The sequence below is a fragment of the Anas platyrhynchos genome, chromosome 16 (genome assembly GCF_047663525.1).
Source record: "Anas platyrhynchos isolate ZD024472 breed Pekin duck chromosome 16, IASCAAS_PekinDuck_T2T, whole genome shotgun sequence".
Taxonomy (NCBI): domain Eukaryota; kingdom Metazoa; phylum Chordata; class Aves; order Anseriformes; family Anatidae; genus Anas; species Anas platyrhynchos.
Genome location: NC_092602.1, coordinates 1,377,493 through 1,391,141, shown reverse-complemented (window position 1 = coordinate 1,391,141; position 13,649 = coordinate 1,377,493). Strand labels below are relative to the sequence as shown.

At 42.1% G+C, this 13,649-nt stretch overlaps 1 protein-coding gene across 2 annotated transcripts; it reads left to right on the top strand.

Annotated features, from left to right (window-relative positions):
• The first annotated feature begins 171 nt into the window (after positions 1-171).
• ANKRD13A (ankyrin repeat domain 13A) lies at positions 172-13,296 on the top strand. 2 transcript variants are annotated; one of them, XM_072024600.1, is made up of 16 exons: positions 319-459; positions 1,463-1,516; positions 2,232-2,364; positions 2,498-2,622; positions 3,083-3,128; positions 3,806-3,949; positions 4,359-4,554; positions 5,568-5,634; positions 7,035-7,116; positions 7,853-7,911; positions 8,453-8,589; positions 9,004-9,161; positions 9,641-9,751; positions 10,041-10,192; positions 10,438-10,502; positions 11,313-13,296. In XM_072024600.1, exons 4-16 carry the CDS (start codon positions 2,533-2,535, stop codon positions 11,509-11,511), a joined length of 1,506 nt encoding a protein of 501 aa, XP_071880701.1. In that variant the 5' UTR covers positions 319-459; positions 1,463-1,516; positions 2,232-2,364; positions 2,498-2,532; the 3' UTR covers positions 11,512-13,296. The 2 variants fall into 2 exon arrangements, with proteins under 2 accessions (XP_038043483.1, XP_071880701.1); XM_038187555.2 differs by lacking the exon at positions 1,463-1,516 and having other exon boundaries at positions 172-459.
• Positions 13,297-13,649: the final 353 nt, after the last annotated feature.

The window sequence follows — 13,649 nt, the reverse complement described above, 5'->3', positions numbered from 1 at the left end:
TGCCCGCGGTTGCCCTCACCCACAATGGCGCCGCAGGGCGGGCTCTCCCCCGCTCCCCATCCTACACCAGGCCGGGCGGGCGAAACCAACTCCTCCCTAAAACGGGGGGGGGGAACCCGATGCGCGCCGACATCCTCCTGCCTCTTACCGCCGGCCCGCCCCTTCCACCGCAACTCGACGGGGCGGAGGCTCCATTTTATCACCGACTTCCTCCTTCCGTGAGCGCTGAGAGGAAACGAGGGGAAAATCTCCCCCCCTTTCTGCCCTGTGGTTCATCCCGGCCGCTTCCCCGGAGGGCGGGGGCGGGGCTGCCGTGAGGGGACCGGGGCTGAGGGGACCGGGGCGGGGGGGGGGCGCGGGGGCGGCGCCGCCATGAGCTCCCCCGGCGGGGCCTTCCCCCTGCACGCCCTCGTCTGGAACAACGACCACCGGCGGCTGGACCAGGAGCTGCACGGCCAGGTACGGGGGGGGGGAGGCGGGAGCCGCTACCGGGAACCGGGAGGGGGCCGGGAGCTGTGGGGAGAGGCTGCGCGGAGGCCCCGGGCCCGCCCGTGGGCCTGGGGTCCCCGGTAGCGGCCCAGTGAGGCGTGAAAACGCCTCAGAGCTCGGGCAGAGGCAGGGCCCGCGGCTGCCGTCCTGCTCCTCGCCGTGTGCGGTTCACTAACGCTTGCCCGCAGCATGCTGCCCTGCCGGGGATTTTTGGGGGAAAATCTTTGGAATGCGGCTGGTTTCTGTCCAATTCCTATGAGCTGAGTCCCTAGCGGAGTCTGCAACCTTCTAATTCTCAGTAATTTGTGTAACGTGAGGCCTTACGAGGTCTGTAACCTTCTAATTCCTCCTCCTTGAAGTCCTTCACCTTGCTGGCACGTTGCTTCAATTTCTATTTCGATAAAGTTTTGAGCTGAGGCCAGCCCTCAGCAATAAGCACCCTTCTGCAGCTCCTTCCCCTGAGGCGCCCACCTCTGTGCAGTGCCAGCGCCCAAAACGCCTCCAGGAAGCCAACAGCATATTAAGGCGGCTGTGGCTGTCTCTGACTTCCCTCATCTGCTCTTAACTGGCTTTATTTGAGTATTCCAAAGATGTATTTCCCCCCCGCTTCCTTGGGATAAGCTTCTTGCTGGAGGAGGGTGCGTGAGGGGATCGGAAGACACTTGCCAGCTGCACTTGGTATGGCAAAGGATGGGTGAAATACCTGGTTACCGGTTAACAACAGCAAAAAATAAAACACCGAGAGGGCCTTTGGGGAGTCCTCAGCCTGTCAGTGCAGTGGGCATTTACCTGCAGGAAGGGGGGAAGCAAATTGGTTGGTATTGGAGCACTGAAGTGAAAGCAGAGCCCTTTAAAACGAAGCTTTCCCAGCTGCCTGTGGTCTTTTCGAACTGAATGCTGTCAGATAACCGCGGTAACTTGCAGAATAACTTTCCTTCCTTGTTCTGCTATTGACTTTCCCCTTTTCCTTTAGTTGTAGATGCTCTTCTGTTTCAAATCTCTAAGCTAATAGTGAAAAATAAGTAAGGTATGAGTATGTTGTGCTTGCATGTTTTGGATATTTATGCCTGTGTATCTTTTTACTTTTGTTTTTTAGTATCTCGTGCAGAATGCACTCGGGCTTCATTGTGCTGTGTGTGTCAAATGGGCGCTTTGTAACTTAACATTTGCTTCTCTGCTTTCAAAAAGTGCTATACAAAATTGGTGTTGTATGGCCCGTTTTCTTGTTCGTTTGTTTGCTTTATTTTGGTTTTCTTCCTGTTCTGCTGTATGATGTAAAATCCTCCACTCAAGCTGTTGCCTGTCACTGGTGCAGTGCACGCAGGGTGGAACACCCATCTTCCAGGAAGAGACCCCTTCTGAAGGGAGGCAGAAGGGGAAGTCATTGCAGGAAAAGAAATGAGAAGCATCAGTGAGAGCTCAGTCCTGTTCTGCAGGTCCCGTTTCCTACCATGTCAGTGCACAGGGCCTGTTCTGCTTCTCTTTTTCTTTCGGGGGGAAGTTAGATTGCAGTGTGCTGAGGGCAGAAGGGCCATACGGCAGCGTTTGAAAACCGTGCTGTGTAGGCAACTCAAACTGATACCTAGGGAGCATTGACTCCTAGAGCCATGTATTACTAGATCACTAGGCCTAGACTCGATAATTACTGGCAGATTTTGTTTATGTGACCTCCTCGTTGTGCTGTGATTATCTGCGTTTGATGGAACAGCGTCAGCATTGCTTATCTCTTGGGTACTCAACAGGATGTTGATCAACGTGATCCACGAGGCCGGACCTTGTTGCACCTTGCCGTTTCCCTGGGTTACATAGAATCTGCCAAAGTTCTTCTTCAACACAAGGCAGATGTAACTAAAGAGAACGCCCAGGGATGGACAGGTAAAGATAACCTTAAAAACAGAAACTGTGTGTTAATGCTTTTCAGTGCAGATGTTGTGTTTTGGCTGCTTCTACGCTGTGTGTTTTGCTCAGAAAGCAACCTAAAACTAGCTTGTGTCTGGATTTCCTTCAGTTTTACATGAAGCTGTCAGCACAGGAGATCCGGAGATGGTACAGATGATTCTGCAGCACCGAGACTATCAGCAGACCTCTAGGACGCTTGGAGGAGTTCCTGAATTACTCCAAAAGATTAATGAGGTAGCTATTTAGTTTCAGCCTCTTCCTCCAGACTGGAAGTCTGACTCAAGTTGTTCATTTAAGTACACTCAAATCAGGAACAGAGATCAGAGCCCCGTTGATCTGAAGGTGGGCAATTGCCTCCTTCCTTTCAATGTGCATATTGTATAGACCCGTGGGAGGTGGAGACTTTTTCTTGACTCTGATTTTGAAATCCATAGTCACAAAGTCCAGCATTGGAGGATGGCTGTCAAAGGTGTTACTGCTTCTACAGTAAAACAAAGCAAAATAGCTTGTTATAAATCAGCAGTAAGCTAATATATTTTATTAGCTTCAATTTAATTGTTCTAATGTTCATTTATGTCTGAAGTTCTGTTCTTTTTTAGTTTTCCTTTATCTAAAATATTCATGGGAAGTGCTATACTGAGGGTTAGATTAAAACTATTTTGCGAAATATTCATCAGATGTTTTTTTCTTCCAGACTCCTGACTTTTATGTGGAAATGAAATGGGAGTTTACTAGCTGGGGTAAGAGTCCTGGTCATTGTTCTCTCTTCTAAGCAGTAGACAAAAGAACCTGCTCATGTACAAATGGCAAAAGATAAGCAGAGATATATATTTACTGGAATCTTCATTTCCTGCTCCTCAGAATACTTATCTTCAGTTCTCAAAATAACCTCTTGTATTTCTGTTGCACAATTGTTCTTTGTTTCTTTCTCTTTTTTAATGGAGGCTTTAACCATTGTCGGAATTGCTGAAGACTTTTATTGGGATTTTGTTTGTGTATCTTTGGCTATCGATGACTAAGACAGATACGTGTCTGATATACAGATGCACAGACTACTTGGAAGTGCTTTGTTTTGTTTTGTTTTTTTAAGAAATGAATGCTAGAGCTGACTTCATTTTCCAGCTGTCTATCAGGCTGCTAGGAGACTGGTTTTAACCCATTTCACGTCTGTTAGTCTGACCCGATGCTTCATTCCTTTTCATGTTAATCTTTAAATTGGAATCGATGGGCTTTGTCCCCAAGCTGGTAGTGACCCTGTCTAGCTTTGAGAACAGTCTTGCTTGCTTCCTGTGGGATGATGCTCGCAGTACTGAGCAATTCGTATATCAGGGGTATGGTTTCTGCTTCAGTTCAGGCTTCTTGTGTGCTCCGTGTCTTGAATATTTTATATTTACGTGTTCCTTGTTTTCTCTTGTAGTTCCACTGGTTTCTAGGGTTTGTCCAAGCGATGTCTGTCGCATCTGGAAAAGTGGTGCCAAGTTGCGAGTTGATATCACGTTGCTGGGATTTGAAAATATGAGCTGGGAGAGGGGAAGGCGTAGTTTAATTTTCAAGGGCGAAGGTAAATGTTTTAGTGTGTCTGCTCCGTTGATCACCAAATACTGTGTGAACCACAATGAGAAACCCCAATTTTGCTTAAAAAGACCTGTTGAGGCTGAGCACTGAATTTAGGAAAGATTTGTATGTATATTCCATTCGTATCTTGAAGATAGTGTTTTTGTGCTTTAATGTAATGGCTTGGGTTTTTGATTGTTTGTGGGTTTTGAGTAAATTTGAGGTCAACATTTGGTAATAGGGCTAAAAGTTTACTTCAATTTCTTATTAGCTTTTCATCTGCCCCCAAATAAAATCAGTGAATTAGCAACTGTTGTGATTTGCTGTACAGTATGTGCTCAGTTTTTTCAATGTGGATTGCTGTTGGGAAGGTGTGTGTTTTTTTTCTTTTAAAATGAGATGTAATGTTCCAACAGATACCGGAGGTTGGGCAGAACTGATTGAGATAAATCATGATGATAAGTTTGTTACAACTGAGCGCTTTGAGATTTCCCAACACATGAAGCGTTTGACTCTGGGATCTATGACCCCAAAAAGGAAAGATGTGGAAAGACGCCTTACCTCTCCAATTATTAATACGTGCCTTGATACTAAAAATATTGCTTTTGAAAGGTAAGATACAAAGTTGCTCTTAAATAAACACTGCAAGTTTATTGATGGTCACACCTACAATAATGTTTTAAAGACAAAAAATCTCAAACTCATAAAGTATTTTATGGCTAGATCTGAAATTACTTTAAACTTCATGTACCATTAAGGAAAAAACCTATGCTTTGTCAGCTGCTGTTGCTTGGCAAAATGTGCCAGTACTGAAACTAATGGGCAAGAACTTGCAGCCAAATGAGTCAAATCCCACATTAATACTTTAAATTAAAATCTGCCTTGTGTGGCTTTCCATAGTACCTTCTACCACATTTATCTTCTTTGTTCCCTACACATGCTTATCCAGGTATCTGTCAGCTTGCTTCAAACCACCCTTTTTCTGCAGCTCCTCTTGGAGTGTTCTGAGATGCAGTAAAACAACCCTGTGATCACACTGTCAACAAGTGTTGTCAAAGTGAGATGTGTAATTGCAGCCCCTTTCTCCTGAATACTTGGTATCTCTCAGAGCTTCCCAGAATCAGTCCTCGTGATGTTCAGTGAGCCTTAGTAACTGCAGCATCTACACATCCAGAAACAAAGATTTCCTAGACAGAAATATTCCTAGCACTCTGTTCCCCAAATTGTCGTGTCAGATTACTTTGAAATTAAGCTGTGTGCATTAAAGGCTGCTGTGCCCAGGCTGCCAGGCAAAATGATTCACTTCTTAGGTTGTCTTCCTCCTCTGTGGCTCAGGTATCCACATCTGAATTTAAAATTTGTGACTAAGCCTCAGAATTTTGGCCATGCACTAAGAACAGAAGCAGTGTGACTCGCTCAGCTCTGTCGTGGGGTGTGAGGACAGATTGTCCTGTGCTTATGTCTGGGGTTAATAATCAAATGATTTGATCATTTATCATAGATCTATGATTCTATGATTATGGCTTATCACATTTTGTTTGTTCAAGGCACTTCTAGTAAAACTGGGCTGGGGATTGTATAGAAATGCAACTGTCTAGACACCTGTGGTATTCACTTTTTGGCAGAACCACCACTGGATTCTGGGTATGGAGGACAGAAAAAGCAGAAGGCGTAAATGGTTACGAAGCAAAGGTAAAGCCTGTTACACACAACTAAGTAGTCTTACAGCCAACTGAAGTATGATTGTTTTGCCTTTATTTCCTGAGTATTTCAGGTCCTCAGTTTCCCATCAAGAGCTTAATTGGGTTGCCAGCAGAACTGGCCAGGAGCAAGGGACATCAAGGGTGCCCAGTTTGTGGGAAGGGTGGTGCCTGTGTGCAGGCACATCAGCAGGGGCTTTGGGGGAGAGGGAGGATCGAAGCATTTCGGCAGCAGAGGGGCAAAAGATTCACCGTAACTGTTGGAACTCCCTTTCAAAAACTAGAGTTGAACTCCTTCTTGTGCGTTGTCATCCTTTGTCTTTTTAACAGACAAGGAACCCACTGGCAAAGTGCCGTGAGTGCTCTGTAGTAAGTGTTGAAGGAAGCAACAACTTCTTGGTGCCATGAGTTGCATCATGAATTCAAGTAGTAAGAGACTGATGGTAAACTAAAAGACCCTGACTGTGTTTCTGAGCAATACAGTCACTTTGGTCCCTGTGACAGGTTCCCTCCCTAGATATGCCTTTGAGATAATTTTGAAGATGGCTTTACAGCCTTGCAGTTTCAGGAATTTAGGTATCACAAAATTTAACTTCCTCAAGTCTGTGTTTACTCCAGATTTTGGAATTTGTGCAATTAAAAATAAATTTTGTAATTTCATTTAACAGAGAAATAAATGCAGAAGTTTTGTACGCTTATGCAAGGACTTTTCTCACAAGGCTGTGGGACTATTTGGTGGGATGTTGGGGTTCACCAGCACTCCTGCAGAATTAAACCATGGCTGAATTTCATTTGGAAGGTCTTGCGAGTGATCTCTGTTTAGAAACAGCATTATCTGGCTTTCCTTCTTTGTTCTCTCAAGGTCTTTATCGAGGTGGGGATCCTTTTCAGCAAGCTTGGAAGTACCCATCCAGTTTTGAATTTGGATGGGTTAGTTATCTACAAAAGTCTCCTTAAAATGTGTCAGCCTGCTTTCCAAGAATACGGCTGAAAGGCTGAATTCTGCTGCCATTGAAGCCAATGACCAAGCTCCTTGGCTTTTCTCTCAGCATAGGATGCTTGCAAAATTAATGCTGTCTGGAGATGCTAAACTGTATCTTTTTTGTGGGGTTTCATAATTTATCAGCTTGCCCAGCAGGTGGCTGCGTAGTTTCAGCCTTAGCACTGGTCTACCAAGCAAATAGTATGTGGGATTTCCATCATGCCAAAGGGGTCAGAAAAATCAAAGCGCAGCACTCCCTGTTGATCGCCAGTATGTTAGAGATGTTTGTAAGGAGCAGATTCACATCACTTTATTCTGTCTTCCTTTAGGTTTGTGTTCATGGTGTTTCTAGAAAGAACTTTGGTTTTTAACCTGTGGTGATTTTTGTCTTCATGCTTTTATTTTTAAAGGTATACATTGCAAACAACGTGAATGTGGTCACAAAAATCAGAACAGAACATCTAACAGAAGAAGAAAAGAAAAGATATAAAGGTAGTTTTTCTGTGATATAACTGGAATTAAGCACAACATCTTGGCTCTCTGATAATCTCTGTGTGACTGCAGAAGAAGTGGGCAGATAAGAAGTGAAATACTTTTCTTGCTGACCTTGCCCTGCTTTAGTTTCACGTGCTGTTTGTCTGAGGTAGCTTGATATTTGACTCCCAGCCTACAAATGACCAAATATTTATCCTAGTTGTATGTAGAGGAAAGAGCCCTTCAAAACTATTGAAAGTTTATTGAAAGCTTTAAAAAGCTGCACTTTTCCATGCAATCTTGTGCTCTGAAATGTGTTGATGCCTTTACTTCATTTTGGCCCTGATTACAAGGTTCACGTGAGCTTTGTTTTCTTGGTCTTTTTCTTCATTTCTGGTCCTATGATTCTTTCTGGAACTTCAACTGGAGGAAGGATGGGTAGCTGGTAACCTCGTATGGCAGCACTGCCCTTCCTTGACCTATCTTGGGGGCTAGGAGGGGAGGTACTGTGAACAGTAAAGCTATTTGTTCAAGATAGAAACCACTGAAGATTCTTGCTTCTGTTCTGTCTTACTCTGTCACCTTTAGGTCCTGGGTTTGCCTGGTAAAGCTTACAGGGAACTTGGGCTATCTCCTGACTGTCTTTGGCTTACCTCACTTTGGGTTAGAAGCCTTGCTTGTTAGCCTGGTGTGTACTTAAAGTTTACTGCTATTTAGTAATAATAGAAAAATCTCTTCCTTCTGTTTTCTGAAGCTGACAGGAACCCTCTGGAATCATTTCTGGGTACAGTGGAGCATGAGTATGGTGCTCAGGTGAGTCTTTGACCTCATAACAGGTCACTATAGTGCTGAGATCTGTACCAATAAGAGTTGTATGCATGGTGAATCCCTCTTCCTGTTTCCTTAGTTCGGCAGCAGTTTTGATAGTGAGGTTTGAATGTTCCCTGAGGAGTCTTTTGTTTGTTTGTCAGATGTTCCTGTATGAGTAGCTGGTACTTCCTTCTGAACACTCCCATGAAAACAATGTAGAATCTGTTAGCAAAGTAAGGGCTGGGCTTTGATGGGGTATTTAAAATACCCCATCGGAGTTTAGTCTTTAGTGAAGGATTTGGAGCCAAGAAATGGTGCAGTTTGTGTGTGCTTTGATTTCTAGCTTTAAAGTATTTGTGTAGGTTTTTCCTGTCTTTAAGATTTGAGATTTTTAACCTCAGTAGAAAACAGCTTAAAAGTGTGTGCTTGTATTTCTGGCTAATGTCCCTGGAGACTTCACAAGAGGTAACTTACAAGTTTCCTGTACCAGCCGTTGCCTATTAATTCTATGCTACTTCAGTCTTTTTTCTGTCTTTCCTTCCAGAGTACAGTCAAGACAACAGAGTATGCTGCAAGTAACAACCCTACTGCTATTACCCTGGAGGAATACTTGGACCCAAACTTTGATTTGAAAGGTAGAGATATAGGAAGACCGAAAGAAGTCACCATTCGAACACAGAAGTGAGAAGTAAAATTTTAACTTTTTCCCATTTCCTTTTTCCCCTCACCTGATCTCTGGAAACTGTATTTTACAAATTTCCAGTACAGTTTTATCTCCCTTGCAAAATTAATCAAAAGAGAGATCTTGGAGCATTCAGCCAGGGTCTAATTCTTCTTCCATTAAGCAGAAGAAAGCATTCAGGCTAGCTCTGTAACTTTAAAAAATAAAAAAATAAAAAATCCATCCCTTACATATGCTGTGTGTCAGTAGGCTCCTATGCCTTGCCTTTAGCTTGACCAGGAGTGTGGTTTGGTTTCTCCAAGCAGTAACTGTCCTTACTCTTTGTATGAAGGAGGTGAAAATGCTGTGTACCTTGCTTCTGCAGTTTCCAGAACTGTAAACTCAGGATGCTTTTATACAACTTACTCTTTCAGGTTTAAAGCAACCCTGTGGATGAGTGAAGAGTTTCCCTTGTCCCTTATGGAACAAGTCACTCCGATCATTGATCTGATGGCCAGAACTAGTGCTCATTTTGCCAGGCTTAAGGATTTCATCACTCTGGAATTTCCACCAGGATTCCCTGTCAAAATTGGTAACGTGTAGCAATTTTTGTTCTAGCATCTTCATTTCCATTCTTTTTATGGGTTTTGCAATGTATATTTACAAAAAACAATTTTAGTTTTTTACTAGTCATCTTGCCCATGTCTAGAACCAAAAACCCGGATATGTTATCTTGTATGTTTGGGATCACTGAATCCAAGTTATAGCCAGTACAGAAGTATAATTTTAAAGACGGTATCATTTCAGTATGAATGAGCTGTTGCTCACCCTTTCCTCTTGGCTTGAATGCCTTTGATTTGGTATTTTTACATTAATCTGAGATATAGAGGCAGAGTGTGAATGAGTAAGGGCAACTTCTTGGTGAAGTGAGTTGCACTTTTCTTTGTCATCATGTCATGCTGCTTGTGGAATATATTCCATAAACCTGTAAGGGTTTGATATGGCTGCAGGTGTGAAAGTGAATGACAGAATTCTCTTTTTGATAGAAGTCTTCTACTTTTTTTTTAATAGAAATTCCCCTATTTCATGTGCTGAATGCCCGAATTACTTTTGAAAACGTCAATGGCTGCAGGACAGCTGAGAAAACATCACAGATGGCTGGAGGTGCACAGTGTGATTCAGGTAAGGAATGGAAATGTGCAGTGATCACATCTTCTTACATTTCTGTCAGTGGAGTGCACAGCAGAGATGGTTTAACTGCAGAGAATCAAACACAGGTGTCAAATGTCTTACCATTGTGCTTGTTTGACACTTAAGTCTTTCAAAGCCTCTGTGTATATGTAGCCGAGGGGTTTATCCAATTTTTTTCAGAGCTAAATTAAGCATTTATAAACATCTATCAGAATTTTTTGATTAACAACTTGCAAAAACATACTGTGCTGTGTTTCTGAACTATATTTGGCTTCTGTAGGTGCTAATTTTGAGGTTGACCAGTCGGTGTTTGAGATCCCCAAATCTTACCATGTCCAAGATGATGGCAGGAACATACACGTGCAGGATGAAGATAACGAGATCATGCAGTTTGCTATTCAGCAGAGTTTGTTGGAATCCAGTGGAAATAAAGTAAGTATGCTGTAATCTGCTCCATGCAGATTTGAGTTTTCACAATGCAGCAATAGCTGTATCTCTGAACTGAACCAATGTGTGGAAAGTGTTGTGTAGGATGGATTTTTCCAAGAACTTCAGAGAAGGAAAAAATACAGAAATGCATTTCAAAGAAGAAATGAGTGATTTAAAGCTTTCCTTTTCAGTGATTTGCACTACAAATCTGTTAAATCCTGTGGCATTGTCCCTCTTTCCATTTCTAGGAAGTGGGGATGCATTCCAATGGAGCAGTTGCATATTCACAGGACTTCAATATACAGTATCAGAGGTAACTATTTGTCTTTTTCATGTCAAAAACGCTGTGGTGGAGCAAAAATACTTCTAACAGTAGTATGAAGCAATTCTGCACTTCCTTTTTTTTTTTTTCCCCTTTGACACAGGTAACAGATATTTAGAATTCAAGGTCTCTTTTCCTGTGCTGCTTCTAATTTTTACTTTTTCAAGAAGTGAGAACTCCAGACTGGGTTCCCCTGGTTTATATTCTGTGTCCCTTTTAGCTCAGTTAACAGAACTGGCCTGCAGACACAACTGATTCTTCACCCACCCAGTAAACACATCCCTTCTGCTCTGCTCTTAAAACTGGAATTGGTCCTTCTGGCTCAAGTGTTTGTATATTGAATACTGCCTCTTCAAGGTGGCTCTTATTTTCAAAATCATTATGTAATCCTTAAAAACGTGGTAACCTATATTTAGACCCTCAAGAGTGCTATAGTATCCTTGGGGTCTTCCTGCAGCTAAGTGTGAAGAAATCTTTGTGCAGGTGAAAAACTGCATCCTCCTGGCTCTTTTGTATATGGAAATTGTTACCTTTAAACCATGAGGGAATACTTCTAGAAGCCTGTTGAAAACTGTTAGTATGTATGAAAGATTCTGAGGAAGCTTCAAAGAACAGGTTTTATATTGCGAACTCTGTGTCTGTTAGAACAACTCCTATCCTGAGAGCTGCTTTCTGCCCTTTCAGAGAGCAATTTGGATTTGCAGTTTGAATACAGTTGCTAGGGAGGATCATTGCAGGAGGAAACATGAAATAAGCTCTCTCTCTCTCTCTTTCTACTTGAATTTCTTTTTCTTTCCTCAGGGCACTGCAGGAGAGCTATCTAACAAGCACAGGTAATTCATGCTGCAGCACCCCCAGTGAACCAAACAGTTTTGAAAAAGACTTGCAGCTTGCCATGGAGCTGTCTGTCCGAGAGCAGGAAGAACGGGAGAAACAACGCCGTGAAGAAGAAGATGCAGAGCTTCAGCAAGTTTTACAGCTTTCTCTCGTGGAAAAGTAACTCCTTAGTGATCTCCTGAAATAAGGATGACCAAATTTGTGTAAAACTGAAGGCTTTCAGAGCTCTCAGTCTGAAGACCACTCCTTGATTGCTTAAGTGAATATTTCACCTGCCTTCTTAGTTGTCATCAGCAGCAGCTACAACAACTGGTTTTTATTATTATTTTTATTTTTGAGGGAGTTTCAGAACATGGGCATCTGTATTTGGCTGCCCATCTGTGCAGCCTTAGCTGTCAAGTAAGTTTTTACCTATGCATATTTATTGAAGAGCAGGTGGAAATTTTGCTTAGCATCAGGATTTAAGATTGCAGTAAAGTTTGAAAACGTGATTTATGGGGAGTTCAAGAGGGAAACTTCATTACTTACCAAAGAAATACTCATCTGCTTAGTCATTTCTGAATAATTCAAAGCCATTGTCTCTTCCTTCCAGTCGTTATGTGGAAGAGTTATCTATATGCATTTTCACACATATACACCTACAGTAGTTTTTCATGCTGACGGTATACCATGCTGACAGATATTTTCTGTTAGTTTTGTTTTTGTGATCTTTTCCTTCTCTAGTTACTGAGATTTTTATCATGTGCTCCTGCTTAAGAGGAATAATTTTATACTTGAACAGCTAATCCAAGCTCAAGATTAAACCAGTGCTTTTTGAAATAGGACAAAACAAGTAGCCAGTAAAACTTTAGATCCTAAAATGGGACCATCTGCCTAGTAAAGTAGCAGTTTCTGCAGTGATTCAAAACCAGCTAGTTCCCATAGTCAGAGGGCAGCAAGAAAATAAGTGATAGATCCAGGTGCTTCTTGAGATCACTCGGTGTATGTGCATGTGTGCGTGCCTGTATATGGGTGCTAACTTCAAATAGGAGAAACTTCAGGTGAAATTTTAATGTATACTTATTGGAAGATGAGTTTTAATTTTGTCATCTGAAAGGGAAATGTGTATTGCTTTTTAAAATCCAAATGCTTATCCTTCATGTGAATACATATATTTTTTTATCTGAATCTTTTTATTGATTTTAGAACAAGCCAATATGACTACGCTCATTGAAATGGTATTGTAACAGTTCCAAAACACATTTTAACCAGCTTTCCTCAGGTCTTTAGACATAGGGTATATTTGTAGGTATTTTATCTGCACTTCTGTCAGTGTTTACAGTACTTACACTGTGACTCTCGAGTGCACTCCACAAGTACACAATGTATGTACGTCCACAGGAAAGCCTTATAGTAGTTAAATGTGAGCAATACTCCTCAGTTCTGGCTGGCAGAAGGGTGAAGAACCTATGGTACATATGGTCTGATCTTGCTACCTAATCCTGCACTTACTCCTTGAGCAAAACAGGGCAGTTCTGTGTCACCAACGATTAACTAGTTTAAAATCACTCTCAAATAGACTTGATCTTAACCAGTGAGATGGTTGGTAACTTGGAACTCTATTTTAAACCAATAATCCATTGTTTTATGTAGCGGGCAACTAAAATTGTACACTAGAACTGGTATATCTGCACCATATTTGTTTAATGATACAGCTTGCAACCATAAATAGCTTACGTGGTGTCTGCAGAAATGCTGAATGTGACTGTCCTGCACGGGGGCAGTGGGCAGTGTTGGAACCGCATCTTTCTTTACAAAGAGGATTACTGTGACTTTCTCAATCCCAAAAAAAAGGGAAAAAGCCTTGCAGTAAGCTCTTGACAAAGTCGTGAGGTAGAAGGTGAAATTATGTTTTGTTTTGTTGTTTTTTCCTTCAGCGGAAATAAAGAGTGCTGTTGCCTTTGTAAGAGCATCTGTCTGATGTTGCTTTTTTTTCTCTGAAGCATTTCAAAGGCTACAAGGAAGAAGTAATATTTCAAGCTGATTTCCTTTGTTCTGTATGTCGTAAACTGAAGACTGAGCTGTTTCAGTTTTGTTACATTCATTCTTCTCTGGCTGGCATTGTATTAAAAATTAAAAAAACAAAAACAAACTGACATTTTCACCCTTTCTTCTAAGACAGAAGGTTCTTCTTTCTCAGTATAGGTACTGTTTTTCTGAAACCCTGCCTCGCATCTTACAGCACAGGTAAAAATTATCCCCTAAGCCTCTGTGCAGTATTTGTTTTGGACAAAATCACGATGTGTTTAATTTGGCAATTCT